General features: G+C 58.6%; 3 protein-coding genes across 10 annotated transcripts in view; 1 reads left to right on the top strand and 2 right to left on the bottom strand.

Moving 5' to 3' along the window:
• Nucleotides 1-468: 468 nt before the first annotated feature.
• Nucleotides 469-12,180, bottom strand: PTX4 (pentraxin 4). The gene is given in 8 exon segments (XM_089895411.1): nucleotides 469-3,062; nucleotides 3,065-3,115; nucleotides 4,654-4,798; nucleotides 4,800-4,978; nucleotides 4,981-5,281; nucleotides 5,912-6,280; nucleotides 11,472-11,927; nucleotides 12,175-12,180. Coding segments are annotated over 8 exon segments (2,097 nt in total). The 3' UTR covers nucleotides 469-2,472.
• On the top strand, nucleotides 11,552-24,878 carry TELO2 (telomere maintenance 2). Its single transcript, XM_022594440.3, has 21 exons — nucleotides 11,552-11,761; nucleotides 12,450-12,785; nucleotides 13,299-13,576; nucleotides 15,544-15,612; nucleotides 15,826-15,973; nucleotides 17,342-17,444; nucleotides 17,615-17,683; nucleotides 17,868-18,009; nucleotides 18,099-18,235; nucleotides 18,726-18,805; nucleotides 19,026-19,127; nucleotides 19,342-19,430; nucleotides 19,523-19,614; nucleotides 19,818-19,934; nucleotides 20,045-20,116; nucleotides 21,318-21,482; nucleotides 21,931-22,022; nucleotides 22,629-22,728; nucleotides 22,906-22,970; nucleotides 23,188-23,303; nucleotides 24,107-24,878. Exons 2-21 carry the CDS (start codon nucleotides 12,451-12,453, stop codon nucleotides 24,211-24,213), a joined length of 2,478 nt encoding a protein of 825 aa, XP_022450148.2. The 5' UTR covers nucleotides 11,552-11,761; nucleotide 12,450; the 3' UTR covers nucleotides 24,214-24,878.
• IFT140 (intraflagellar transport 140) overlaps nucleotides 24,516-25,529 on the bottom strand; it is a 70,488-nt gene continuing 69,474 nt past the window's right edge. For all 8 annotated transcript variants that reach the window (XM_022594435.3, XM_089896409.1, XM_089896407.1 and 5 more), the window contains one exon: nucleotides 24,516-25,432. In XM_022594435.3, the coding sequence (XP_022450143.1) occupies nucleotides 25,226-25,432 (207 nt within the window). In that variant the 3' untranslated portion in view covers nucleotides 24,516-25,225. The remainder of the gene's footprint in view (nucleotides 25,433-25,529) is intronic.

Raw genomic sequence — 25,529 nt, 5'->3', positions numbered from 1 at the left:
GCTCTGCAGAGATGGGAGCACTGCTAAGAGGCCCCAGAGACTGATTTCAGGCCCCTCTCCATGGAGCAGTGCCCTCTGGCCACCTCCTCGATGCAGAGCTGAAACCAGGCCCCTTGCGGTTCCGTCAGACCTCTCTAGTTTGTTTCCTCACTTTTTTTTAAAAAGTTATCTTTTCCAACTTTAAAAAAAATTAATTAATTTATTCATATTTGGCTGCATTGGGTTTTCGTTGACGCACGCGGGCTTTCTCTAGTTGGCGAGCGGAGGCTACTCTTTGTTGTGGTGAACAGGGCTCTAGGCACGCAGGCTTCAGTGGTTGCAGCACGTGAGCTCAGTAGTTGTGGCTCGTGGGCTGTAGAGCGCAGGCTCAGTAGTTGTGGCATGCACGGGCTTAGTTGCTCCATGGCATGTGGGATCTTCCCGGACCAGGGCTCGAACCCGTGTCCCCTGAATTGGCAGGCGGATTCTTAATCACAGAACCACCAGGGAAGTCCGTTGTTTCCTCACTTTTAAAATCGATTGGGGACTTCCTGGTGGCACAGTGGTTAAGAATCCGCCTGCCAATGCAGGGGACACGGGTTCGAGCCCTGGTCTGGGAAGATCCCACATGCCACGGAGCAACTAAGCCTGTGCACCACAACTACTGAGCCTGCACTCTAGAGCCCAGGAGCCACAACTACTGAGCCTGCATGCCGCAACCACTGAAGCTTGCGTGCCTAGAGCCCGTGCTCCGCAACAAGAGAAGCCACCACAATGAGAAGCCCGTGCACTGCAATGAAGAGTAGCCTCGCTTGCCGCAACTAGAGAAATCCCGCGCGCAGCAACGAAGACCCAATGCAGCCAAAAATAAATAAAATAAAAATAAATAAATTTGCTTAAAAAAAAAAGAATATTAAAAAAAAAACATGATTCTATCATACAACCCAGCAATTCCATGGCTAGGTGTCCACTCAAGAGAAACAGAAGCATATGCCTACACAACCCTTCACATGAGACTGTGCACAGAATCTTCACTCACAAGGGCCCCCAACTGGAAACCACCCAAGTTTCCATTGACTGATGTACAAAACAAACAAAACAAAACATGGTCCATTACAACAGAAGGTCATTCAGCCATACAAAGGAACACAGCACTGACACACAACAACACAGATGAAACTATAAAACACGATACTCGGTGAGAGACGCCAGACACCAAGGATCACACAGTGAATGAGTCCATTTATGTGAAACGTCCAGAGCAGGCAAATCCACAGAAACGGAAAGCAGGTGAGTGGGTGCAGAGCTGGGGGAGGGGCTGGGTGGGGACAGGAGTGACCCCTAACAGGCATGATTTCTTGGGGGGGGCAATGGAAATGTTCTAAAACTGGATCGTGATGATGGTTGCACACTCGACAAATTTACTGAAAATCTTTGAACTGCACATTTAAAATGGGTGAATTTCATAGTATGTAAATTATACCCCAATACAGACTCTTTAAAAGCATTGCCCACCCGGGCTTCCCTGGTGGCGCAGTGGTCAAGAATCTGCCTACAAATGCAGGGGACACGGGTTCAAATCCTGGTCCGGGAAGATCCCACATGCCGCGGAGGAGCTAAGCCCGTGCGCCACAACTACTGAGCCCGCGTGCCACAACTACTGAAGCCTGCACACCTAGAGCCCGTGCTCTGCAACAAGAGAAGCCACTGCAATGAGAAGCCCGCGTGCCACAACGAAAAGTAGCCCCCACTCGCTGCAACTAGAGAGAAAGTCCACACACAGCAATGAAGACCCAATGCAGCTAAAAATAAATAAATTAATTTTTTTAAAAAAAGCATTGCCCACCCATCCTTAATGTGTGTTTCTGAGTAGCTTGCTCCCTCTGCAGGCCCCCTTCCCAGCAGCTCTAGTGGCCTTACCAGCTGCCACAGAACCTTGATGGAACCCCCAGGGCGAAGGAGCTGTGGGGCCAGGAAATGGACTCCCCAGCCCTTCTCATGAGAGATGTTGGAACAAGGAGCAGTCAAAGAGAAACTTTCTCAAGCCACGTGGAGAGAGGACCACAGAAGTTAATGCAAGGAAAATAAGAGTTCTCCAGGAGCCAGCCTGTGGTTGCCCCAAACCCATGCCCAAGGAGAGGCAGAGCTGAAGCGCAGCTCTGCCACGTGGCAAGTTGGGCCGTGTTGAAATGACTTCCTACTATGGGGGGGGTGTTGGTTGGTGTAAGAATGCCGCAGAGAGGGAAAGAATGCAGTCGTGGGGATCCTGAGGCCCGGCTCTGCCTGTGAGCCCTCCCCCCACCCTGTGGAATACTCATATCCTATGTTAGAGAGCAGGTGTGCCTGGCCCAGGCTGGAGGCAGCAGCCTGATCCTCAGTGTGGGTGGGGGGCCCTCTATGGAGTGTGCTGGGGTCGGGGGTGGCCGAGAGTGGCTGAAGACTTGCTCTTCCCGCCGGCCCACCGTGTGAGCACAGCTGCTGTGTAGCGAGGCCTCAGGAACAGAGCTGTAGGCAGGTGCAGTTCACCCTTTGCATGAATCCATCTACCGATGCGGCATTGGCCAGTGTTAGGATGGCACCCATCAGGAACTCCTTCCCAGTGGCCAGGTTTGAGACCTCCCTGGGGACCAGCACCTGGTGCCATATGGCCAGGCATGCTAGGCTCCCCACAAAGGCCTCAGGGCCATTAAACCCGCCCCCAATGCTGTCATGCTCCTGGCCTAGCATGAGGGAGCCCCCTGGAGGAATCTCATAGCCTTCCCCAAAGCGGGAGCCAGTGGCCACTAGCCTTCGGCTCATGTGGAGCCAGTACCTGCCCAGGCCCAGAATGGACGTCCAGATGACACACACATGGTGCCAACAGCCGTCTGGCAGTGGCTGGAGGGGCAGCTCCCTGAAGGCTGGGTCTCCAATCACAGAGTGGGTGGAGCCGGGGGGCAGGGAGTCTCGGCCATGCAGAACCAGCTTGTCATTTTCTTTGCTGGTGTACGAGAGGAGGGTGCCCAGGTGGCCCAAGGCTGTGCGGACCCAGCTGCAGACAGACAGGGCCCGTAAGCCAGTGAAGAAGCCGGGTGGAAGAAGATCACATTCACAGTGGACGCGTTCGGAAAGGTGAGTGCAGGGCCCACGTTGCAAACTAGAAACAGAGGGGGGAGAGTCAGCCCACACCGCAAGGGGCAGCGGCTCACTTATTCTCACGTGATCAGCCTCTTACTGGTGGGAGGACTGAGAAGCAGGACACCTGGCTGAGCCACACTCCTCACCAGCAGGGGGCCCTGGATGAGTGTCTGTGGCTGCTGGAACAAATCCCCACAAACACAGTGGCTCAAAACAACACAAATTTAGCATCTCACAGTCTGGAGGTCAGAAGTCCCTGCAGGTTTCCCCGGGCTTAAAATCACAGTGTGGGCTGAGCTGGTTCCTCTGGAGGCTCCAAGGAGAAGCCCTTTGCTGCCCTCTGACGTCAGCTCCTGCCCTTGTATCTGCATCCCTGACTGAGCCTCCTGCCTCCCTCTTATAAGGACCCTGTGATGACACTGGTCCACGGGATAATCCAGGATCAGCTCCCATCTGAAAATCCTTAATCACACCGGAAAGTCTTCTTGTCACATGAAGTGACACATTCACAGGGTCTGGAACCAGGACATGGACATCTTTGGGGGCTTCCTGCTGACCAGACTTCCGGCCAGATCTGCTTGCCAGAAGGGTAGGCGGGGCAGGGGTGGGGCACCCAGCCAGAAGCTGGGGGCAGAGCCAGGGAACGCGCTTTTCTAGCCCACTGGCCCCTTGGGTTCCAGGGTGGAGGGCGTTCTGTGGCCAGCCCCCACCTCCTCTCTTCACCTGGGGGCTCTTGTCATAATCTTTGGCAGTGGTCCTCAACTGGAGATGACTGTACCCCTGGGGGACATCTAGCAGCGTCTGCGGACAGTTTCGGTTGTCAGAACTTTGGTGGCCCCCAAACCTACAGCCCCCCTTTCCCGGGACCCCTGGTGGTGCCCTCCAGGTCAGCCCTTCAGCCCTGTCTTACTGGTGAGGCCCCTAGAACCACACAGATGGGGAGGGACCTGCTTCAGATTAATGGGCCCTGTGGGCTGCAAGGCCAGACAGGGAGCAGCCTGGTCACAGCTGAGAGTTCAAGCTGAGCGGGCATCTAGTAGTTGGAGGCCAGGGATGCTGCTTAACACCGTTCAATGCCCTGGACGCTCCTACAACTAGGGACTACCCGACCCCAGACGCCAGTACAGTAGTGCCGCCATAGAGAAACCCTTACCTGCAGATGAGAGGTGGCAAAGCAGAACCGGCTTTGCAAAGGCCGGGGGGCCTCCATTGGTGGGCACAGACCCCATGGGATGCAGGCCGGGGCCCTGCAGAGAGGGTTCCTGCTGGCTATGGCTGAGGACGTCCTTGGGACCCCACCAGCCCTGACCAGGGTGATCACCAACTCTGAGTGGGCATTTACTGCCTGCGGGCAGCACCCCACTGGTGTGTGGCCTGACCTGCAGGCAGGCCATCACCTGGACGGTTCCTTTCTTTAAGGGCGGGTTTTGTGGGGTGTAAAGCAGTGTATTCTCCGCTCAGCCTGGGGAGAAGTCCTCCTGGAAGGGACTGGAGGCCTAAGGAGGCAGCAGAGGGAAAAGTGGACACTGATGGGGAAGGGCAGGCCACGGTGCTTACTCTCTCCTGGGCTCTCGGTGGGCCACATCTGCTGGCTGCCTGGGCCTGGGGACAACTGCGTCTCTTGGAGACAGCGAGCGAAGTCCAGAGGTGGGTCCCCGAGCTCAGGCGGAGCTCTGGGTGCCTGCCTGCCTGCCTGCCTGCAGCTGTGGGGAGCTTAGGCTCGATGGTCTAGGTGGGGCCGGGGTCACGCGCAGGGCGGCGGTGGCAGGGCTGGCCACTTGCAGCAGCCCCTTGAAAGCTGCCAGCCCGGCACCCTGGCTCTGGACGAGGGGCATCAGGCGAGCCAGCATGCCGTGCACGGCCCGCACGTCCAGGGCCAGCCAGAGAGGGCGTTCCTCTGCTCCTCCTGCCCCTTCCTCTCCTGGGTGCTCCTCTCGCTCAGGGCGGCACCCAAGGCCAGCAGCCTGTTGTCCACCTTCTGGCCTCTGCACTGAGTCTTCCACACCCAGGTCTTGAGGTGGCCCAGGTCGCCCTGCATGGTGGCCTGCAGCTGGCTGAGTGCCAGGGCCACGGCCTGGCTCTCGTGGGCCAGGCTCCAGAACCAGGCCTCCATGACGAAGGACAGGTTGTAGTTGCTGGCGATGCCCTGCAGGTGCTTTAGGGTTGCCTCTTGGAACCTCCAAAACTGTAGCGAGGACACAGGCACTCCTGGGGATTAGAGCCTCAGGGCAACGCGGGGAGGCGGCTGATCACTGCCACTAGCCCCCTTGCACCAAGCTAGAGCTCGCAGCGGCAGACAGCCCCAGGCCTGTGCTGCAGTGGGTGAGGGCGTCACAGGCGGCTCCCATCCCTCCCCGAGCGCCACACTCTTTACCCCTCGACCCTCAGGGTCCTACCTGCCAGCGAGATGGCTGTGCATGGGGATCAAAGTGGGGAGTGCTTGGCGCAGCCCTGATGCCTGCAGGGCATCCGGGAACTGGCCACGGACCCGCACAGGAGTCTCTGCTCTGTGGGGGACCCGGGACATTGCTCCCCATGCCCAGCGGGCTGGCCCCCACCACCCCAGCACACCTGCAGCTACACTCCTCAGGTGATCCCCCAGCTCCACCCACCCTCAGCTGGCTCGGCTTTAGAACAAACTCCCCAAACCCATTTTGCTATTCCAGCCATAGGTGAAAACAGGCAGCCGATAAGAACTGCAAACTCTACGCTGAGCCCACAGAGCACAGAAGCTTACTACTGTTTCTATGACTTCTGTGCTTTGTCTGGTGTCAGTTAAAAAAACTCTACTGCCCCCAACAGTGGGTATACTCACCTGTGCTTCTAGTCTACAGAGCCTCTCAAGGAATGGTTTTCTTTGCCTCTCAGGTGCGGTTTCTTGCAACAAAGCCCCACGTAGATATATGGGCACAAAAATGAGGAAGAAAGGCAGGGTTTCCTCCCCAGGCAGCCCATTCTGAGAAGGAGCGAGAGGCACCCCGGCTGCAGGAGAAGCCATCTGCTTGGAGCTCCTGCCTCCCCCACGCTTGCCCACCTCTCCTGGGCAGTGGTTTTCCTTCTTCCTCTCTGGCTTGGAGTCAGGTACCCCCTGACACCTTAACAAAAGGCATTTGCTCTGGAGACTTGGAGGTTCCCAAGGACACAAGCTTAAAACAGATGCAAACAGTTTCTTTGGAAAATAACTCTACTGGGTGCAAGCCCTGGTCCAGCTGGCTCAGAGGCAGACAGGGGCGATTGTTTTAGCAGGAGCACACGGACTCATGTTCCCACCAGAGAAGTTGAAGCAGGACACGGATCCCAGTGGGGGCAGGGGAGTCCTTAGAGCCAAGTCTGCATCAGGGACAGCAGATCCGATGAGGCCCCTCTCTCGCCCTTGGACAAGGCAAAGGAAATGGGATTGGAGCCACTTAAATTTGTCTTGGGGCCCAGGTTGTGTAGTGGGCTGAGTGGTAGGTCTCAGTCCTAACCCTGGTGCCTGTGAATGGGAGTTTATTTGAAAAAAGGGTCTTTGCAAATGTAATTAAGGATCTTGAGATGAGGTCATCTTGGATTATCCATATGAGTCCTAAAGTGTCTTTCTGAGACAAAGAGAAGATCACGTGGGGAGAAAGCCATGTGAAGATGGAGGCCGAGGCTGGGGTGAAGCTGACACAGGAGCACAAGGAGCTGGGCGGGGCAGGAAGGATCCTCCCCAGGAGCCTTCGGAGGGAATGTGGTCCTGCTGACACCTTGATCTTGGATTTCTGGCCTCCAGAGATGCAAGGGAAAAATGTTCTTGCTGTTTTAAGCTCCCCTATTTGTTGCCATTGGTTACAGCAGCCCCCGGAAACAAACACAGGCTGTCTAAGTAAATAGGGGGCGTGGGACCTCATTCTAGGGCCAGGTCCATGGACAGTTGTGACCCAGTGAGGGGAGCAGGATAAAACCATGGTCAAGGCCAAGACTTGCAGTTAAACAAGATGGCTGTGCAGAGAAGCTGGTCTCCTCTCACTCCTCAAGCGTCACTTTGATGGCAGCAAAGGAACAAAGCCTGAAGGAGACACAGGGCAAGGAGAGCAGGCAAGGAGAACTGACCCGGCGGAGCAAAGAGAACTGCAGAGGGGAGCCCGAGGGGCAAGCAGCGTGTCGGTGTCCTGGGGCTGCTGCACCCGATGACTACCCTGGGGGGTGGGAGCAGGAATTCATTCTCCCACGGCTCTGGAGGCCGCAAGTCAGAAATCAAGGTGTCAGCGGGACCACACTCCATCCGAAGGCTCCTGGGGAGGATCCTTCCTGCCTCATCCAGCTCCTGCTGTTCCTGTGGCAGCATCACCCCAACCTTGGCCTCTGTCTTCACACGGCCTTCTCCCCTGTGTGTCTCTCCTCTTCTGTCTAACAAGGACACCAGTCATTGGATTCAGAGCCCACCTGGATAATCCAGGGTGATCTTATCTTGAGATCCATAACTTAGGTACGTCCGCAAAGATCCTTTTTCCAAATAAGGTCACATTCACAGGTACAGGGATTAGGACTTGGACGTGTCTTTTTGGGGGCCACCATTCAGCCCATTACAGGGAGGTTTGAGAGGTTGGGGGGTGTCCAGGGATGGTGGGGGGCTGGGGCGAGGTGCAGGCTGGAGTGAAGAGACTCATGTCAGTCTGGATACAGAGCTGCCGGACCCCTGTCTCCTCCCTGACCCCCTGTGCTGGGCGACTGCTCCTGCACACCAGCCCAGCCTCAGCACGTGGTCCGCTGGCTCTCTGGAGGTGCACTATCCAATACCAGAGCCCCAGCCACACGCAACTGTTGAGCCCTTCATGAGGCTAGTCTGAGTGGAGATCCGCTGCAGGTGAAAAGTGCACACTGGATTCAAAGACTTAGTACAAAAAAGGAATGTAAAATACCTCACTATCAACAGATTTTATGTGTGATTACATTTTTAAATTTATTTATTTATTTATTTGGCAGCACCAGGTCTTAGTTACGGCATTCGGGATCTTTGTTGCTGCATGTGGGATCCAGTTCCCTGACCAGGGAGGGAGCGTGGAGTCCTAACCACTGGACCACCAGGGAAGTTCCATGATTACATGTTGAAATGGTAGTATTGTGGATGGACTGGGTTAAATAAAACACATTATTAAAATTAACTTCAGGGGCTTCCCTGGTGGTGCAGTGGTTAAGAATCTGCCTGCCAACGCAGGGGACACGGGTTCGAGCCCTGGTCTGGGAAGATCCCACATGCCGCAGAGCAACTAAGCCCATGCACCACAGCTACTGAGCCCGCATGCCACAACTACTGAAGCCTGCACGCCTAGAGCCCATGCTCTGCAACAAGAGAAGCCACCGTAATGAGAAGCCCGCACACTGCAACAAAGAGTAGTCCCTGCTCGCTCCAACTAGAGAAAGCCCATGTGCAGCAGCAAAGACCCAACTCAGTCAAAAATAAATAAATAAATAAACAAATAAATAAATATATTTTAAAAAATAAAAAAAAAATAAAATTAACTTCAGGACTTCCCTGGTGGTCCAGTGGTTAAGAACCTGCCTTCCAATGCAGGGGGTGTGTGTTCAATCCCTGGTTGGGGAACTAAGATCCCACATGCCGCGGGGCAACTAAGCTCATGCACTCTGGGGCCCATGCAATGCAACTACTGAGCCCGCGCGCACTGGAGCCCACGCGCCTCAACTAGAGAGAAGCCTGCATGCTGCAACTAAGACCCAAAGCAGCCAAATAAATAAATAAATAAAATTAACTTCACCTGTTTCTTTTTACTTTTTTTAGTATGGCTATAAAATACTTAAAATTAAATATGGGACTCACGTCATAGTTGGATTGGACAGCGTTGCACTGGAGAAAGACTCCAGGTCTGCAGGCCCCCGGGCACAGAGACAGGGGCTTTCCTTTCAATCTCTTTCATCATCCATTCTTTTTAAAAAAAATTTAGTGGAAAGCATACATATCATAAAATTCACTCATTTTAAGTGTAATGCTAACAACAAGGTATTGAAATAAATGTCTACCTATTGGACTGTGGGAGTCTGAGGGTTCTGCCAGCTTCTGGAAAGCAGCAGCCACAGCCAGGCACCTGCCCCCAGGCTGGAGAGGGGAGGGAGCTTCTTTAGCCCCAGCAGAAAACCTGCACTTACTGACAGGCAAGAGCTTCCCTGCACCCCACCAAACAAAATCCCATCCACAGGTGAGACAGAAATCTGCCCAAACAGAAAAGAAACTGGGAGACGTGCAGAGGGCCAAGGAAAGGCTCAAAGGCATTCTAAATAATACCCTCAGAGAGATAAGAAAAGCTTTGTGTCCACAAGGCAAGAAACGGGGACTTCCCTGGCGGTCCAGTGGTTAAGACTCGGCGCTTCCACTGCAGGGGGTGCGGGTTTGATCCCTGGTCAGGGAATTAAGATGCCGCATGCCTCACGGCCCAGCCAAAACAAACAAACAAAACAACAACAAAAAAACACAAGGCAAGAAACGATGCTATGAAAAAAGAAATAATCAGAAAGGAAGAAGTTGCTCTTGGAAATGAAAATTATGATTTTCCCCAAAATCAAAAAAGTAATAAAATGACTAAATAAAAAAATAAAATAAAATGCAAACAAATAGATAAGTATAACAGAAAAGCTAAAAGGCAAAATTAAGGCAATTTGTCAGAAAGAAGGCAAAAAGGCAAAGAGATAGAAAAGAGGAGAGAAAACATTGGATTGAGATCAATCTTAGAGAGTGAGAAACTTAGAGAGTGAGACTACAAGATATAGTGGAGGAAATTTGAGGAAGATAATACAGGAAGGTGCTGCAGACAAGGGCACCCATCATTTCAAGACCACATGGCAGAGCGCCAGGTCAAGGAACGGGGCCTGACTCCAAAGCTCATCTTGCCAAGTGTCAGACACCACAGATGAGATCCTAAACGTGTCCAGAGAGAAAAACCTGGTCACATGCGAAGGATTGGGACTTTCTCCAGAGGGCTGTGGGCCACCTCAGCAGCAAAGCTGGCTGCCAAAGACAGAGGAGCAAAGTGATTTTCATTTAAAATTAAGCAGTCAGAGTGGGTGGTTAGCCCAGATGGTTAGAGGGTAGTGCTGATAAAATTGTGCATCTAGCTCAAATGTGAATCCACCTGGAGCAAAGAATAAAGGCATTTTTCAGATATGCAAAGGCTTAAGAAATTTATCCTCTGTGCAGGATCTCTTGAGAAGTTACTGGGTAACAGGATTCAGGAAAATGTGGGGAATAGAGAAGGGAGGAAGCTGTAATAGGAACCGGGAGTGAGAGCCCTAGTCCAGGAGCGGCCCGGGAGAAGTTCTCGGAGAGTCCCAGCAAGGCATCATCCTCCGCTCCTCGCTCCCTCGTACCCACGTCCAACACATCCGGTCCAGCCCAGGTCAGCTCCTTCTCACCACCTGGCCCACCCTTGTCCACGCACCGGACGCCCCGCGGGGCTTTCTGCATCCGCGGTTGCCCCCTACCGTCCATTTTTCTAACTGCACCCAGGGTGGAGCTTTTAAAAGGAGACCGCTCTTGGTCACTAATTTTCTTCCTCTCCCTAATTTTTCTTACCATTATCTGCCATCTGATGTATTGTACGTGTACTTTATTTGCCCCCTTGACGTGTGAACAGGAACTTTGCTTCATTCTGTGCCCTGGAAGAGTGCTTGCTGCCTCAGCAGGCAATTAGTCAATGTATGTTGAATGAATAAATGTTTTCCATGTCACCTCAACGGCCTTCTGGGCTGAAACAGTACCTCTTTGAGAAGTCTTCCCAGATCGCTCCCCAAGGTCGCCATAGGACGTTCTGCCAAGACTGAAGGTCCTATATCTACGCTGTGCATTGTGTCAGGTGGCTATCGAGCCCTTGACACGTGGACAGTGCAACCAAGGAACTGACCTGGTGGCTGGTGGCTACCGTGCTGAACGGTGAAGCACCTGTCCCAGGACATCCATCAATACCCGAAATCACCCCAGTTGCGACTTCTTCCTAGTCTGTGGCCCGTTTCCCTGCAAAGGTCGTGGCTTGCGGAGAGCGGGCCATACCTCTGGGCGGGCGGCGAGGCCGCACACGCGTTTGGTGCCCAGTAGGAGTTTGTGGAGGCACGCACGTGTGAGCTCAGGAGAGATTGGGGCTCGCGAGCGGGGGAAGGGCGGGAGGAGGTCACTCCGGGAAGACCGACGCTGAGGCTGAGGGAAGGCAGGCGGGCGCAGAAGTGCTGGACTCCAAGCCACCTGCCGCGCAGCCCAAAGCACACTGCCCCGCCCACCAGGAACCACGCCCACTCGGGCCCCGCCCCCATGTGCCCCGCCCCGGCGCAGGCGCAGATACAGCCGCCTGTCCCACGCGTCTTCCGGCTCGCAGGTTCGCCGCAGATTCGTCACCAGCTGCCCCTAGTACCGGCGCCACAGGCTCAAAAAATTCAGCACCAGCTCTACCAGGGCCCCGGGAACTTTTGCTCTGCGGCCGCGTGAGCTGGACCGCGAACCGAGCGCAGAGCTGGGCCGCGGGGGCTGTGGCGAATCGGCGACGGGTCGGTATTGGCGGAGTGAGCGGGACGCAGCGCGGGGTGTCGACTCTGCGGATCCGGCGGGTGCGCGCTTCCGTGTGACCGCTGCCCGTCCGGAGGTCCCCGCCCGCCCCGACACCCCATCCTGTCCCCCGAGGACCGCTGCCCGCCGCGCCACTAGGTGGGCTCCGGGCGCACGCTGGGGAGCGGGCGCGGGGCCGGGCGATCGCTAGCCGGTCTCCACACCCCAAGAAGGAGCCCGCGTGGACCGGGCTGGGCGAGGAGGCCCAGGCCAGTGGGGACACTTCTTGGGCCCCTAGTGCATCCCGATCTAGTGGCTGGGTGCACTGGTGACAGACAGGTGTCTACTTAATGGCGCTCGTGCTGCAGGGGCGCCCGACCCGAAGTAAATGCAACCTGCAGATGGTTTTGGTTTCTGGGAAGGAAGGGAGCTTGGCAAGGTGAACCACAGGTGGATACGTCAGGGAGTTAGAAGTGCTGATGGGTCTCCCAACCTCAGCTCCCTTGACATTTGGGTTTGGATACTCCTGTTGTGGGGGCTGTCCTGCGTAATGGGGTATATGGGATGTTTACCAGCATCCCTGGCCTCAACCACCCACTAGAGGCAGAGTAGCACCTCCGGTTGTGACATCTAAGGTGTCTCCAGACACGGGTCCCTGGGGCGTGGTTGCCCTTCTGCAGAGGGCACCATGGAAGCCTTGGACCATGAAACCTTCCCTCGTCGAGGGTGGGAGAGCGGGCTTTCTGAGAATATGTGAAAAGTGCTTCCTTATCCGAGACTGAGTCCCACGTGGATGATGACAGCTCCCTGGACTTCCTTTCTCACGTGCCTTTCCTGTGAACTCCAGGATGGATCCTGAGGTCTCTGCCGTCCGGCTCACCGTCTGGGAGGCTGTTCACATCCTTTCATCTTCTGAGGATGGGGGCCGCATCTTCTGTACCCTGGGGTCCCTGAAGCGCTATCTTGGTGAAACGGAGAATCCAGCCCTCCCTGAGGAGCAGGAGGAGTTTGCCAGGATCCACTTTTCCACCTTTCTCAGATGTCTGGTCGGCAAGCTGAGCCCCGACTGGCTGGAGCTGCTGCCTGATGGCCAAATGGAGGAGCTGTGGGCCAGCTTCTTCCTGGAGGGTCCGGCTGACCAAGCCTTCCTGGTGCTGATGGAGTCCATCGAGGGTGCTGCCAGGTGAGCTGGGCTGGGTCTGATTATGGGGTCGCTTTAACACCTGAAGGATTTCGAACCAACGGGTTCTCCAAATTCTGTGAGAGTTTGGCATCCTGAAAGGTGAAAGAATAAAACCTATGCACGTCAGAGCACTGAACTAAAAGCGGGTTGTGTTAATCTCCTGCGATGGGAAGGCCCTAGCCTTCTGTCTTGCCATGTGGGCCAGGGGGCAGCAGGAGTGTTTGCATCCGGGCTTATGTGGTCTAGGTAGGCAGTGGGCGTGGCCATCCTCCTGGGGCCCCTTCACTCTGTGGCCCCCAGCTCTGTGTGAGGCACCCCAGCAAACTCATTCCCTCAACATCAAGCCCACCATGGTCCTTGCGGGGAAGCTGTGTCATTGGGAAGCTGGATTTTCAGCAGTTGCTGTGGAAGTCAGTGGGTCCGGTGATTCCAAGGTGGGGAAGCTGCGTGGGGCTGGCAGGCTTTCATGCCCCTCCTAGGAAGCGAGGCTGTTTACACCTGCTCTTGGTTCAGCCCCAGCTTCTGTCTGATGAAGATGGTGCAACTGCTGGCCAGGTTCCTGAGCGTGGGCAGGATGGCCGCTGTGATGGAGGGGCAGTGTCGGCAGCAGGCAGGGCCAGCCTTCCCCCTGCTCCAGGAGACACTTCTCACCAAGGTGGTGGGCCTGCCCGATCGCCTGGGCAACCGTCTGCAGCGGGAGAACCTGGCCACATTCTTCCCTCAGAACTACTTCCCTCTGCTGGGCGAGGAAGTCCTGCGGGTGCTGCAGGTGGTCGTGGACTCTCTCCGAGGTGAGAGCCCCTCTTCTAACAGCCTCCTCAGGCCATCGTCCCCTCCCTCCCTCCCAGGGCTCCGAGGACTTTGCCATCTCTGGCAGTGCCATCGTCCAGTCAGACGTTATCACATGTCTGGGGCGGCAGCCACCCAGCCGTGAAGTTTCACCCACAGCTCTGCTGCCTTGGAGGTGGAGCTGACCCGTAAGCCCTGCAGTCCTTGGTTGGATGTCCAGGTGGGGCTGCTCACCGCCCGGCCCCTCACTCAGAATAAGGGAACGTCCACAGTCTGGAAACCAAAAAGCTCTTACTGTGAGGAGGGTCCGTCCAAGGTGGCTGCCGGCTGCGGTGCCCATGGCCTTGTCATCGTGGGTGGAGGACCTCGGTGCTCTGGTGTCTGGTGGTGGTGCTGGGGGCCGACTCTGAGGGAGCTCTCTGCACCTGGGGGCCATGGGAGCAGCTTCCTGCCCACCCTCTCCACTAATCATGGTCTCTGGAACATTAGGGACGTGGCTTCCCCACGTGTGTGTTCCAAGAGCCGAGAGAAGCCAGGGGCCATGGTGGCCTGAGTGGGGGTGGGCGTCAGGTGGTGAACAGCGGGCGGGCTGTCCGAGCCACTGCCCTTTCCCCCAGTGAGGCCCTGCCTTCCCTGCGGCCCCGGCCCCTGCACTGCCCCCACCCTGGCCCGAGCCCCTCATCTCGCCTGGATTCTTACACAGTCTCCCACGTGCCCTCCTGTCTTGTCTGAGCTGAGCAACTGCATGATGCTGTTACCATGAGCCACACTCAGAATCTTCCAGCATCTCTGCTCCCGCCTCCTCCCAGCTCTGGACTGGCGGGCGTTCCTGCTTGGGACGCCCCATGCTCTGGCCTCAAGTGCCTCTTCTCAGGGCCGCCTTTCTGGTCACCCTGTTTAGTGTCGTAGCTGCTGGCTTGTCCTCTCCCTGGAACTGGCCATCCTCTACGGTGCTCAGAGGGGCCCCGCCCTGTTGTCCGACTCCCCCCCCCCCCCCCCCCGGAGTGAGCTGTGGGCTGGGGCTTGTGCGCACTGCCGACCCGGCGCTCAGAGTGGTGGCTGATGCAGGCCGGTGGTCCTCACGGGTGTTGAGAGAAATAGACCTAAGTATTGTGTCCTTGGGGCTGGAGTTGTGCCCACACCTCGCAGACTGTTCTGCCTTCGTGGACGCGGGTCGTGAGAGGTCGCCTGTCTGCCCACGGTTAACCGCACATGGCGAGTGGCTGCCCTGGGAGACGGCCAGGTGGCACTCGGCAGGGGGCCGCAGGGGTGAGGCCTGTGCTGCTCTGTGGGGCCCCCTTGTGTCTGCACACCCCTGCTCCCCCTGCTGTGTCCCTGAGCATTACTGTCTCGGGGGAGGGAACCACGCCGGGGGATGTGTGCGCCTGCGTTTCTCCAGCCAAAGTGTCCAAGCGGGGTTCCAGCTGGGCCGCCCAGCCCCTGCTCTGGCTGGGAGGGGCGGCCTGCCCGGGTGTCCTGAATGCCTCTGGAGCAATGTCCCCTTCATCCTGTGAGTGGCTGCGTTGAATTCTGTCTTGGCAGGATCCCAAACGCCCATCTTTAGATCTCAGATACTGCGTTTGCATCATGCGCGGGACCATCTGTCTCCTGGTCGGTCCCATCACCCCTGGCTCCTCTGGGGCTGCTGCCGCCACCCACCCTCTCCTTGTTCCTCCGTCCTCATTTCCTCCCTGTGGTGCTTAGAGCCCCTCCTCTTCACTGGGCCCCTCTGGTGCTGCCGCCTCCTGGTGCCCTGCAGTGGTCCCTGCTTTGTAGGATCACTGTGAACATAATGCTTTTTAAATGATTATTTTCATTGGCTCTTTGAGTTGGAAACAATGCTGGTGCGGTTGGAATTAGACTGAACAAGTTGGCAGTTTTACAACGTGGGATCCGCCTGGAACAAGGTCTGTCTCTGCTCAGCCAGGTGCACGTTGATGGCCTTACCACCGTCTCCTTCCTGTCCCAGGTGGCCTGGACTGCTCCGTCTCCTTCCTGTCTCAGGTCCTGGGGAAAGCCTGCGTCCACGGGAGACAGAGTGAGCGTTCGTCGCGGGAGAAGCTGCGGCACGTCCCGGGAGGGGTGGGCTGTGTGGATCCCTTGTGGGGAGTTGCTGAGGTCCCCTTGCCTGGGTCTGGCCCTGCTGGGCCCCTGGGTAGGGGCTTGGCTCTGTGACAGGTGGGCCTGTGGGCTGCAGACACTGGACGCCCCATGGCTCCTGGGCTCAGGGCCCCTGTGTGCTTCCCCTCAGAGGAGATCCTGGGCGTGCTTGTGCCCCGGCTGACGGTGCTCACCCAGGGCAGCTGCCTCTGGCAGCGGGTCTGCTGGTGCCTGGTGGAGCGCGTGCCCGACTGGGCCATGGAGGCCGTGCTGAAGGGGTTCGTGGAGGCTGCCCCAGGGTAAGAAGTAAGGCATCCTTCCTGCTGCAAACGCTTCTCCCCCAGGAGGGCGGGCAGTGGGGATCCAAACGACTCCTGCCTATGTGGGGTCAACACTCATGGGACGTGGGTGGTGGCCCCTCTGTCTGGTGGCCGGTCATTTCATAGAGCTTGGCTGTGCAAAAGCCCATCTTTCCCACTCCTGACGGCTGGGCTGGGCCCCCCAGTCCTCACCTGGCTGGACCGAGACGGAGGCTGCAGCTTCTCTGCAGCCTGAGGGTCCCTGTTCTCAGAAAACCCAAATCATGCAGGAGGGTGTGTGGGGAACGCAGCTTCCTCCCACCTGGTGGCTGTGGTGACTTACCTGTGTGCCCGTCCACCTCTGTGTCTGTGAGCAAGGGGGTCTGCGGGCCATGTTCCTGAAAGGGCAATGCTGGGTCGCTTGGTTGTCATCCACGTTCCTTCAGACCGTCTCCCGGCATGAAGGGCCTGTTTCTCTGCCAAAGACGTTTCCTCCCTGTTTGACTTCACATTTTTTTGATCCTGGCTGAGGGTGTGTGTTTTGAAGGCATCACGAACCATCTGATCGAGTCTTTTACTCGCCTGTGTGAAGGCTCCTCGTGGCCCCCACCTTAACACAGGCCTGGGTCTGTCCTGGCCGCACCACTGGTTTGGCTCCTCTGAGACGTCCTAACTGCCCTGTGAGCCCAGCATACCATGGGTCACTGGGTAGGGCTCAGCCTTCTCTGTCACCGAGGCTGTCGTGCTGTCTGCCCCAGGGCTGTAGGTCACTTTGCCTGGGTCTTTCTCTTCGACTTTATCAGTTTTCTTGTTTTTTCTTTTTCTTTTAACCTTCACGTCTTTGATTTGAGGGACGAGGAGGGGAACACAGCCTCACCTCCTTCCGTGCTGGCGGGAGCGTGTGTTGAGCTCTCACTCGCTAAAGGAAGCAGGGTCTCAGTCTAGATTGGGATCTGCAGACTGCGGCCTTTGGGTCGAATATGGCTTACTGTGTTTTTGTAAGTAAAGTTTTATCAGCAAACAGCCACACTCAGCCGTGTACCTACCTGCCGTCGCTGCTCTCAGCTACCGTGTCTCTACAGAGCCTGATGGCCTGTCAGCCTGGCCCTTCACAGAGAAAGCTGGCTGCCCTGGTCTAGGCAGAGCATTTCACCTGGACTGGTCGGGGCAGGCAAGGGATGTCCTCTTGTGTCCAGTCGCTGGGCTCCCTGGTTTCCGCATTTACTGGGAGGAGAGAGAGTTAGGACTGACTCAGGGCTGAAGCACCTGCGCGGCTCCCTGGTGGTTAGCGCGGAGCCCGGGGATCCAGTGCGGATCCATGGGATTCGGAGTTGTGCTTCTCTCTCTCCCCACCACTATGCCTCGCAGGCCTGAAGTCCTCTCACGGCTGCTGGGGAACGTGGTGACAAAGAGTAAGAAGGCCCAGTTTGTAATGACCCGGAAGCTGCTATTCCTACAGTACAGCTGCACGGTGAGGGTGCCGGCCGGGGGTGGTAGCTGCGGCAGGTGGGGCTGGAGCAGTGCTCGGCTGCCCGGACATGTCGCTGGCCTTCAGCCCAGACCGTCCCGCCCCTGGGCTCCCCGGGCCGGGCGGGTGGTGTCTGCCTGGCAGACGGTAAGAGGACGCCGGCTCTGTCGCAGATGCCCATGCTGCAGAGCCTGCTGGGCTACCTGGCCATGGACAGCCAGCGGCGCTCACTCCTCATGCAGGTAAGCGCTGCCTGTGCAGGTAAGGGACCCTCAGTCCCCGCGGGAGAGCATTCCTGCCTGGGGTGGAGGGCGCTGGCTGGAGCCTCTCTGGGGCTGTGGGGACATGGGCACCAAGGCCCACGAGGTTCCGGGATGCGTTGGGGAGGCGGGGGCTGTCTGCCAGGCCGAGCCTACCACCCACCAGGCGCTGAAGGAGCTCCTGGAGACGTGGGGCAGCAGCAGTGCCATCCGCCATGCGCCCCTGGTGCAGCAGCGCTACATCAGCAAGGCCATCCTCATCTGCCTGGCGCACCTGGGGGAGGCGGAGCTCCGGGACAGCCGGGATGGTGAGCGCGCAGTAGGTGCCCCTTCCCCACTGCCCCCGCCGGAGCGCCATCCTCCCCCCAGCTCAGCCTATGCGCATCGGTGCTTTCAGAGTTGTTGGCCAGCTTGATGGAGGGAGTGAAGAGCCGCCTGGACAGCAGCCTGCCCCCTGTGCGCCGCTTGGGCATGATCGTGGCTGAGGTGGCCAGCGCCCGGATCCACCCCGAGGGGCCTCCCCTGAAGTTCCAGGTGAGCAAAGGCTGCGCCTGCCACGCTCTCCCTGAGCTGCCGACACTCCTGCCCCAATGTCACCCTGCCTGCCTGTGTCCAGGACCACAGAGATCTGTGCTTGGTGTCGAGTTGGTGGCCTGCTGAGGCCACGGCTGGGAGGGGAGTGGAGGCGCAGCCCCTCAGCTGGTGCCTGAGCACGTGTCCCCAGGTGGATTCTCTAGACGGGACTCTCAGGCCTCCCCTCCATCTGCCGAGCCCTCTGGGATGTCCTTGGAGACGGTGCCACATCTGCTCTGTGTCTGGGGGATTCCCAGGCCCTCCAGCCTTCAGCCCCCCCAGTGCTACCCTCTGCAGAGGGGGAAACCTGGACAGTTGCTCTTGAAAGACCGTTGGCTGCCAGAGGCCAGAAGCGCAGACTGCGGGCTGTGATGGGAGGGCCTCGCAGGGGCCCAGCTGTACCACTCCCACTGCTCCTGTCCCAGCCAACTCCAGCACATCTGCGTTGCAGTATGAAGAGGATGAGCTGACCCGTGAGATGCTGGCTTTGGCCATGCCCTGGCCCGCGGCTGACGGCCCCTCAGAGGCGGGGTGAGGGTCTCTGTGCCCCGATCCCTGGTCCCCACCTGGAGCTCTGGGCATGGTGGGCCAGGTGGGGTGGCTGCTGCACACCTGTTACTCCTGTCCTGCTATTGCTGAGGCAGAAGCTAAGATGAGGGCGGGGGCGGTGAGAGCGCTTCCTCGGGAAGCATGGGTTCTGGGATGAGAGACTTGTGGGGCACGCCTGAGGGATCCTTCTCTGTCCCCAAAGCCTGTCTTTCGCTCCGGTCAGTGGAGAGACTCCTGACAGAGAGACTGTGGACCGCAGTGGACCCCAGGCTGGGCCTGAGGGCTCCGACTCCGAGCTGGACAGGTGGGGGCAGCCCCACGGGGGAGAGTGCGAGGGTCCTGGCGGGGCCCACCTCAGGGTGAGGGCCCTGCAGCGCCGGTTCCCTCTGCCTCACGAGTCCTCCTCCCACCCGGAAATCAGCCCACGGGGCTCTCAGCCCGGCAGCCATTCCCGAAGCTTCAGGGACTGGGGGTGAGTCCCGGGTGACAGGCAGGTCTGCGTGTCTGTTCTTCCTCAGCGATGATGAGTTTGTCCCCTACGACATGTCGGTAGACAGGGAGCAGAGAAGCAGCAAGGCGCCCTCGTATGTGCGGGGCTGTTTGGAAGGTACGCCCCCGCCCCTGCCCTGGGTCCCCCGCATGCTGCCCACCCTGCCCGCCGGCTCCGCCTCACTCAGGCACCATGTGGGTTCTGGGCAGCTCTGACCGGGTCCGAGGACTGGGAGCGCTGGGAGGCGGCCCTGTGGGCCCTCGAGGGGCTGATTTTCAGGAGCCCGGCTGCCACTCAGGAGGTGAGCGCATGAGGGCTGGGCTGTCAGGGTCGCAGGAGGTGGGTGATGGCTTGGCAAGGGCATGTGTCTTCAGGGAGCCCCATGTGGCCCACATGGGCCTTGGCAGCGGGGCCTCTGCCAGGGTGGAGGGCGGAGGGCGGGGGGCGCAGCCCAGGCTCCTCAAGACAGGCCCCTTCTGTCGAGCACCCTAACCCTGTGCGCAGGTGAGCATGGAGCTGGCCAAGGTGCTGCTGCACCTGGAGGAGAAGACAGCCGTGGCGGGGTTCGAGGGGCTGCGCCAGAGGGCCCTGGTGGCCCTCACAGTCACAGACCCGGCTCGGGTGAGTCCCCGCGGCTGAGTGGAGCCCGGGTTGTGCCCCCAGCAGGGGCTGTGCTGGGGCCCTGTCTCCGGGATTGTGATCCTCAGAGGCCTCTCGTCTGCCCGGCCTAGGTGGCGGAGTACCTGACCGCACAGTTCTATGCCCTCAACTACAGCCTCCGGCAGCGCATGGACATTCTGGACGTAAGTGCCTGGGCCTCTGTCCCACTCATCAGGGCTGGACTGGAAGGCCTGGTGCAAAGCCCCTGGAGGGGGTGCAAGCATTTGCCAGAATCTATAGGGATGGGACCACAGGCCTCCCCAAGCCCCTTGTTGCCAGACCTGAGAGGCTGGGACCAGCATCTGTCTGATGTTTTCTTGACAGAGCATGGGCTTCAGGGGCTGCATTCTTTGTTTTAGATAACAGCGTTACTGAGGTATGACGCACACACCATAAAATTCAGTCTTAAAATAAGCAGAATGTGGTGGGTTCATACAGTGGAATATTACTTGGTCTTAAAAAGGAATGAAATTCTGACACCGTGCTCAGGGAAATAAGCCAGACTCAAAAGGACAAATAGCGTACGATTCCACTTACGTGAGGTCCCTGCAGCCGTCAGATTCACAGAGGAAGAGAGCGGATGGTGGGTGCCAGGGGCTGGGGGAGGGGTGGGGAGTCAGGGTTTAATGGGACAGAGGTTCAGTTTGGGAGGATGAGAAAGTTCTGGAGGTGCTGGTGGTGACGGCGGCACCATGAGTTTACCTGGTGCCGCTGAGCCGCGCTGAAGAACGATTACCATGGTGAACGACACACCACGTGTGTTCGTCACAGTGACACAGAGACTAAGACAAAGCTGAAAAAAAGTTCAGCGTTTCCGTGTTTACAGTTCAGGGGCGTTTGGTACTTTCCCGACGTCGTGTAACCATCACGTCCACCTGCTTTCAGGACGTCCCACGTCACGCTCAAAAGAACCCAAGACGCTCCCTCCCCGCCCCCCCCCCCAACCCCGCAGTCAGTCTGCTCTGTCTGTGCATCTGCCTGTCCTGGGTGCTTCCTAAAAACGAGGTTGCACGTGTGGCCTCCGGGTCCGGCTCCGTCCACATATGGCCTGGGCTGGGGTTCCTTCCCTTACCCTGAGAGGTGGGGGTGGCGGGATTGGATGGGCTTCGGGAGAAGTGACCAAAGGTTTCAGGCTCGTCAGCAGGGAGCACGCCCACCTCCCTTCTGTCCCCCGACAAAGTGAAGTGAGCCTAAGGGACTCGAACTGACTAGCATGGGGTTCCCAGAACCTCCCCCCTGAGGACTGCCGGGGCCTTCGAGGGCACCCGATTCACCTTGAAATTTGGAAGATGTCATCCTTCCCCAGTGGGATGGCGGCTACCCCGGGTGTCTCCTCTCTTCTAGGTCCTGACTCTGGCCGCCCAGGAGCTGTCTCGGCCGGGGCGCCTTGGGAAGGCTCCCCAGGGGGGCTCCCCAGACCCCGGCTCCCAGCCTGGTGGTGCTGTGGTCCCGGCCTGGCGGGCGGTGGTGGAGGAGCGCATCAGGCGTAAGACCCGGCGGTTTTCCAAGGTCAGCCAGGCCCTGGGGTGGCCTCTTGGGTGGGACCTCTGCCCCGAGGGGACAGTGACCACAGTGTCCTGTGAAGGGAGAGTTTTTGGTACAAACTGAGTGATGTGACACATGCTGTTAGGGCATCACACTGAAGTGACTTTAAAACGTGAATGCAGCGTTAAAACGTGTGAAAACAGCCCTGAGGGTTCTCTGTTGGCAACAACTGGCCTGGCGTGTGCTGGGTCATTGGGGTCCCTCTAGGCCGGGGCTGAACGTGCTCTCCTGGGACGTTGGGCCATGTCTGGAGACATTCTCAGTCATCACCGGGGGTGGGGGGTGGTGCCTGCTCCTCTGGTGCTCAGGACCACCCCTCCCAAGTGTCCCCGAGTGTCCCTGGTGTGAGGTCCCCAGGCAAGGCTGTGCCCTGTGCCCTGCCTGGTGCCTTGTGAGCACGTGTGTTTGGCAGGGCTCTGCGGGGCGGGCACCAGCCGTTGGCCCCAACGAATTCAACTCGGTGGCTGGCTACTTCTTCTTCCCCCTCCTTCAACATTTTGACAGGTGAGAGAGTTTTCTGGAGGCCTGTGATTTGGGGAACAGGAGCCCTGGCACCCGTGGGTGGGAGGGTCCCTAGGGTGGGGGCTAAAGTGGGATTTGGGTTCAGGGGGGTCAGGAACTCGGCTGTGATTGTTTGTAGCTTAAATCAAGTGACGTGAGGGCATTAGGCATCAGGGTGTCCGTTATCTCCAGATGCTGGGTTCATGGTGGGGCTGGGGCCAGAGCCTCACCCTGGTGCCTCGACCCGGCGTGCCCTGCCGCCCCTGTGCGCACCCTTGTCCTGCCTCAGCCCGAGCGGGGTGCAGATATCCCCCAGCCATCGCCACGTGGGTGCAAGGCTCTGTGGACAGAGGGAAGGGCCTGGAGCCCTTTGCTGCAGAGGCCCCACAGGCAGCGGTCCTGCTTCCTGATCCAGGCCCGGGCTTGACCAGGCGGCCTTGCAAAGTGACGGGGAGTCTGTCCAACACCTTCTTGTGGCTCTGGGCGCCATGTGGGGACAGGCAGTGAGGAGGGGCGTCCAGGGGCTTGGGGTGCCCTTGGTGGCCCACGAGGTTGGGGAGCCGGCCCTGAGTGCCTGGCCTGCACCATTCACTGGGTTCTGTGTTGTAGGCCTCTAGTGACTTTCGACCTTTTGGGAGATGACCAGTTGGTTCTTGGGAGACTGGCCCACACCTTAGGGGCCCTGATGTACCTGGCTGTGAACACCACGGTGAGCTGGGACCCCGTTCTTCTGGCATCTGATGGCTCACCTCCTGTGGGGTCTGCGCCATGTTCTGTCCCCCTGTGGGCCTTGCCTTGGGACAGGAGTGTTTGGACCCGAGGATGGGGTCTGAGGCGGGGACTGCTGTGTGCCAGGACCCCTGCCTACTGGCTTCTGCTGTTTCAGGTGGCTGTGCCCATGGGCAAGGCCCTGCTGGAGTTCGTGTGGGCCCTTCGTTTCCATGGTGACGCGTGAGTAGCTACAGGGCTGAGGGGAGTCGGATGGGGTGGGGGTCCTGAATCCTGCTGGAAAGTGGACAGTGGGAGGTGGGTGGCGGCTTCCGGGGTGGCCGAGAGGCAGCCTGGCTGGGCGGTCCTGCAGCAGGAAGGGCCGGCAGGGCTTCCCTGGCGTGGGTGGAGGGCGCCAGGCTGCGGCTCCTCACGGCTCAGGCTCCTGCCTTCTCCGCAGCTATGTGCGCCAGGGCTTGCTGTCTGCTGTCTCCGCCGTCCTCCTCAGCGTTCCGGCTGAGCGGCTGCTGGCAGACCTGCTGGACGAGCTGCTGGAGGCCCGGTCCTGGCTGGGAGGTGAGTGCTAGGCCGGGGTCACCGTGGCCAGGCGGCGAGAGGTTGGTGCAGCCTGGAGGGGCCGGGAGGCCGTCAGCTTGTGGGCAGCGTGGCCCAGTCCCCAGCCCAGCATGAGCGTCATGTGGCTCCCGTTTGTGTGCTGAGTGTCCTCAGTGTGGGGGTGGGGAAATGGCTGCTATCGGGTCACTTTGACTTTGGGGAGTCCTGCAGGGAAGGCGCCCAGATGTTGGGGTGGCACCTGTATATGCTGGAAAGTTCCATCCTCAGCAGAGTTACAGTGGTGATTGGCATTTTGCCACATTTTCTCTGGCGGCCACCCCTTCCCCACACACGTGCTCTTTTAAAAAAGTCTCTGTCGCCAGTAGTACCCCCACCTGTGGGCACTTGAGCCACGGCCCTCAGAGCCACCGTGCCCGTGTCCACCCTCGGGGCTCGCAGCTCATCTGCATCCACACTGGCAGGCCCGGTGGTTCTGATGGCGGCCTTTCTCTCCCTTTCTGCCAACCCTGCCCGGCGAGGCAGCCCATGAGCCTCCTAGGCTCCCGAAGGCCAGCCCCCTGACATGGGTGTCCGAGCACATCTGCATTCGGTGTGTTGGGATGGCTCGGGGCCTTGTGCTGTGGGTGCAGGTGCCTCCCCGGCCGGGCTCCTGGCCCCAGGTGCTAAGGAGCCCTTTGCCGGCGTCTGAGGAGATTCTGGTGCCACGCGGGGCTCATTCAGGAGGCCTCAAATGAGAGCAGCTGAAGAGGGCTGGCTCGCTCAGTGCTGTGACGCTGCCCACGCTTCCATTTCTCTCTTTGCAGACGTGGCCGAGAAGGACCCAGACAAGGACTGCAGGCTGCTGGCGGTGAAGGCACTACTGCTTCTGGAGAAGCTCCGAGATAAGCTCCTCCCACTCTCCTCTCCTTAGCCCCCGACCTCGGAAGGCACGTCCCACTGGAAGAGTGTGGGCTGGGGGCCAGCATGTGGGGCGGAGGTGCAGCTGGTACAGCCTGGAGTGTCTGCGGCTCAGCGAAGACTCTGCATCAGGGCCTCGGGTTCTGCCCCCCACAGACTGGGACTGGGATGTGGCCTCTGAGGCTTGGGCTCCAGGATGGCTGCTCAGCCCGGTGCCTCCGTGCAGCTTGTAGACTGCAGAGCTGGGGCCACTGGGCCTGGGGGCTTCTTAGCAATGTGCCCCCAGCCCTTCCTCACCGAAAAGGCCAGGGACTTTAAGAACAACAGAAAAGAAAGAATAAAAGAGGTGCAGGAGCTCTTTATGGTTCTCACTCCTGCAGGGAGCCTGGTGCCCACACACGGCCCCCTGAAGGGGAGACATGGAAATGGGGGCAGGAAGGGGACACGGGCCTCTGAGAAAACAGACTTTATTTGGAGAATTTCGGCAGCTGGTGGGTGGAGCTGGGGGTGGGAAAGCATGAGGCAGCCCCCCCGCCCCCATCATGGTGCTGTCCCTGATGGCCCCTTATGGTGGGAGCTGGTGACGGGAAGGGCGTGGCCTAGATGGACAGAGCCTCCCGATGCAGCCCAGTGCCAACCGTTGTCTCCCTGTGGTCAGGACGGGGTGTCCTGCGGGAACCAGTCAGATGCACTGCTGGGCAACCTGTGTGGGTGCCAGGAGGGGGGGGGCGGGAATATGGGGACACCCTCAGTTTCTTAGGCTTTACACCCTGTACTTGGGGGAATGTCATGGGAAAAATGAACCAACTCCCTTGACTGCCAAGGGGCTAAAACAAAACCCTGCAGGGGTCAGGGACTCAGAAGGGGTGGCTTAGAGACCCTCCCCCTGATGCCCCTCGGAGGCTAGCGCATTTTCCCACAGCTCTGCCTACGGACTCAGACACAAAACTTTCACCAAGAACATCAGGCTCCTGCTACTGATAATGACTGGCAAGTCCCAGAAGAGCCTGGGCAGCGGCAGGCCCTCAGGGGCCATTCTCCACCTCCTCCATCACCTCCTCGTCCATCTCCTTGTGGTCCTCCATGTTGTTGTGGCGCATCTGCTCCGGCATGGTGCACATCAGAGGGATGCCCAGGCCCTGGTGCACGGCGTCCACAGTGCGCTGGCTCACGTAGTACGACACGTTGGTGGAGGGCACTCTCTTCCGCATCTCCTCCAGGTACTCGTAGGCCTGGGTCACACACAACAGCCGTGACCGGTCAGCGCACAGTGGGAACAAGGGGCCCAGCCCGGGGGCAGAGTGAACAGGGGAGGGACACCTTTGGTAA

This window comes from Delphinapterus leucas, chromosome 15, assembly GCF_059928025.1.
Source record: "Delphinapterus leucas isolate spDelLeu-1000000601 "Yukka" chromosome 15, BTC_Dleu_Yukka2, whole genome shotgun sequence".
Taxonomy (NCBI): Eukaryota; Metazoa; Chordata; class Mammalia; order Artiodactyla; family Monodontidae; genus Delphinapterus; species Delphinapterus leucas.
This window is presented reverse-complemented; position numbering and strand designations above follow the sequence as displayed.

What these genes read in the sequence shown, in the direction of transcription:
- TELO2 (XM_022594440.3), top strand. Translation starts at nt 12,451, where the DNA reads ATGGATCCTGAGGTCTCTGCCGTCCGGCTCACCGTCTGGGAGGCTGTT. An exon ending in TCCGACTCCGAGCTGGACAG is followed by an intron (nt 19,128 to 19,341) that starts GTGGGGGCAGCC and finishes GTTCTTCCTCAG; the next exon opens with CGATGATGAGTTTGTCCCCT. An exon ending in CTTCGTTTCCATGGTGACGC is followed by an intron (nt 22,971 to 23,187) that starts GTGAGTAGCTAC and finishes CCTTCTCCGCAG; the next exon opens with CTATGTGCGCCAGGGCTTGC.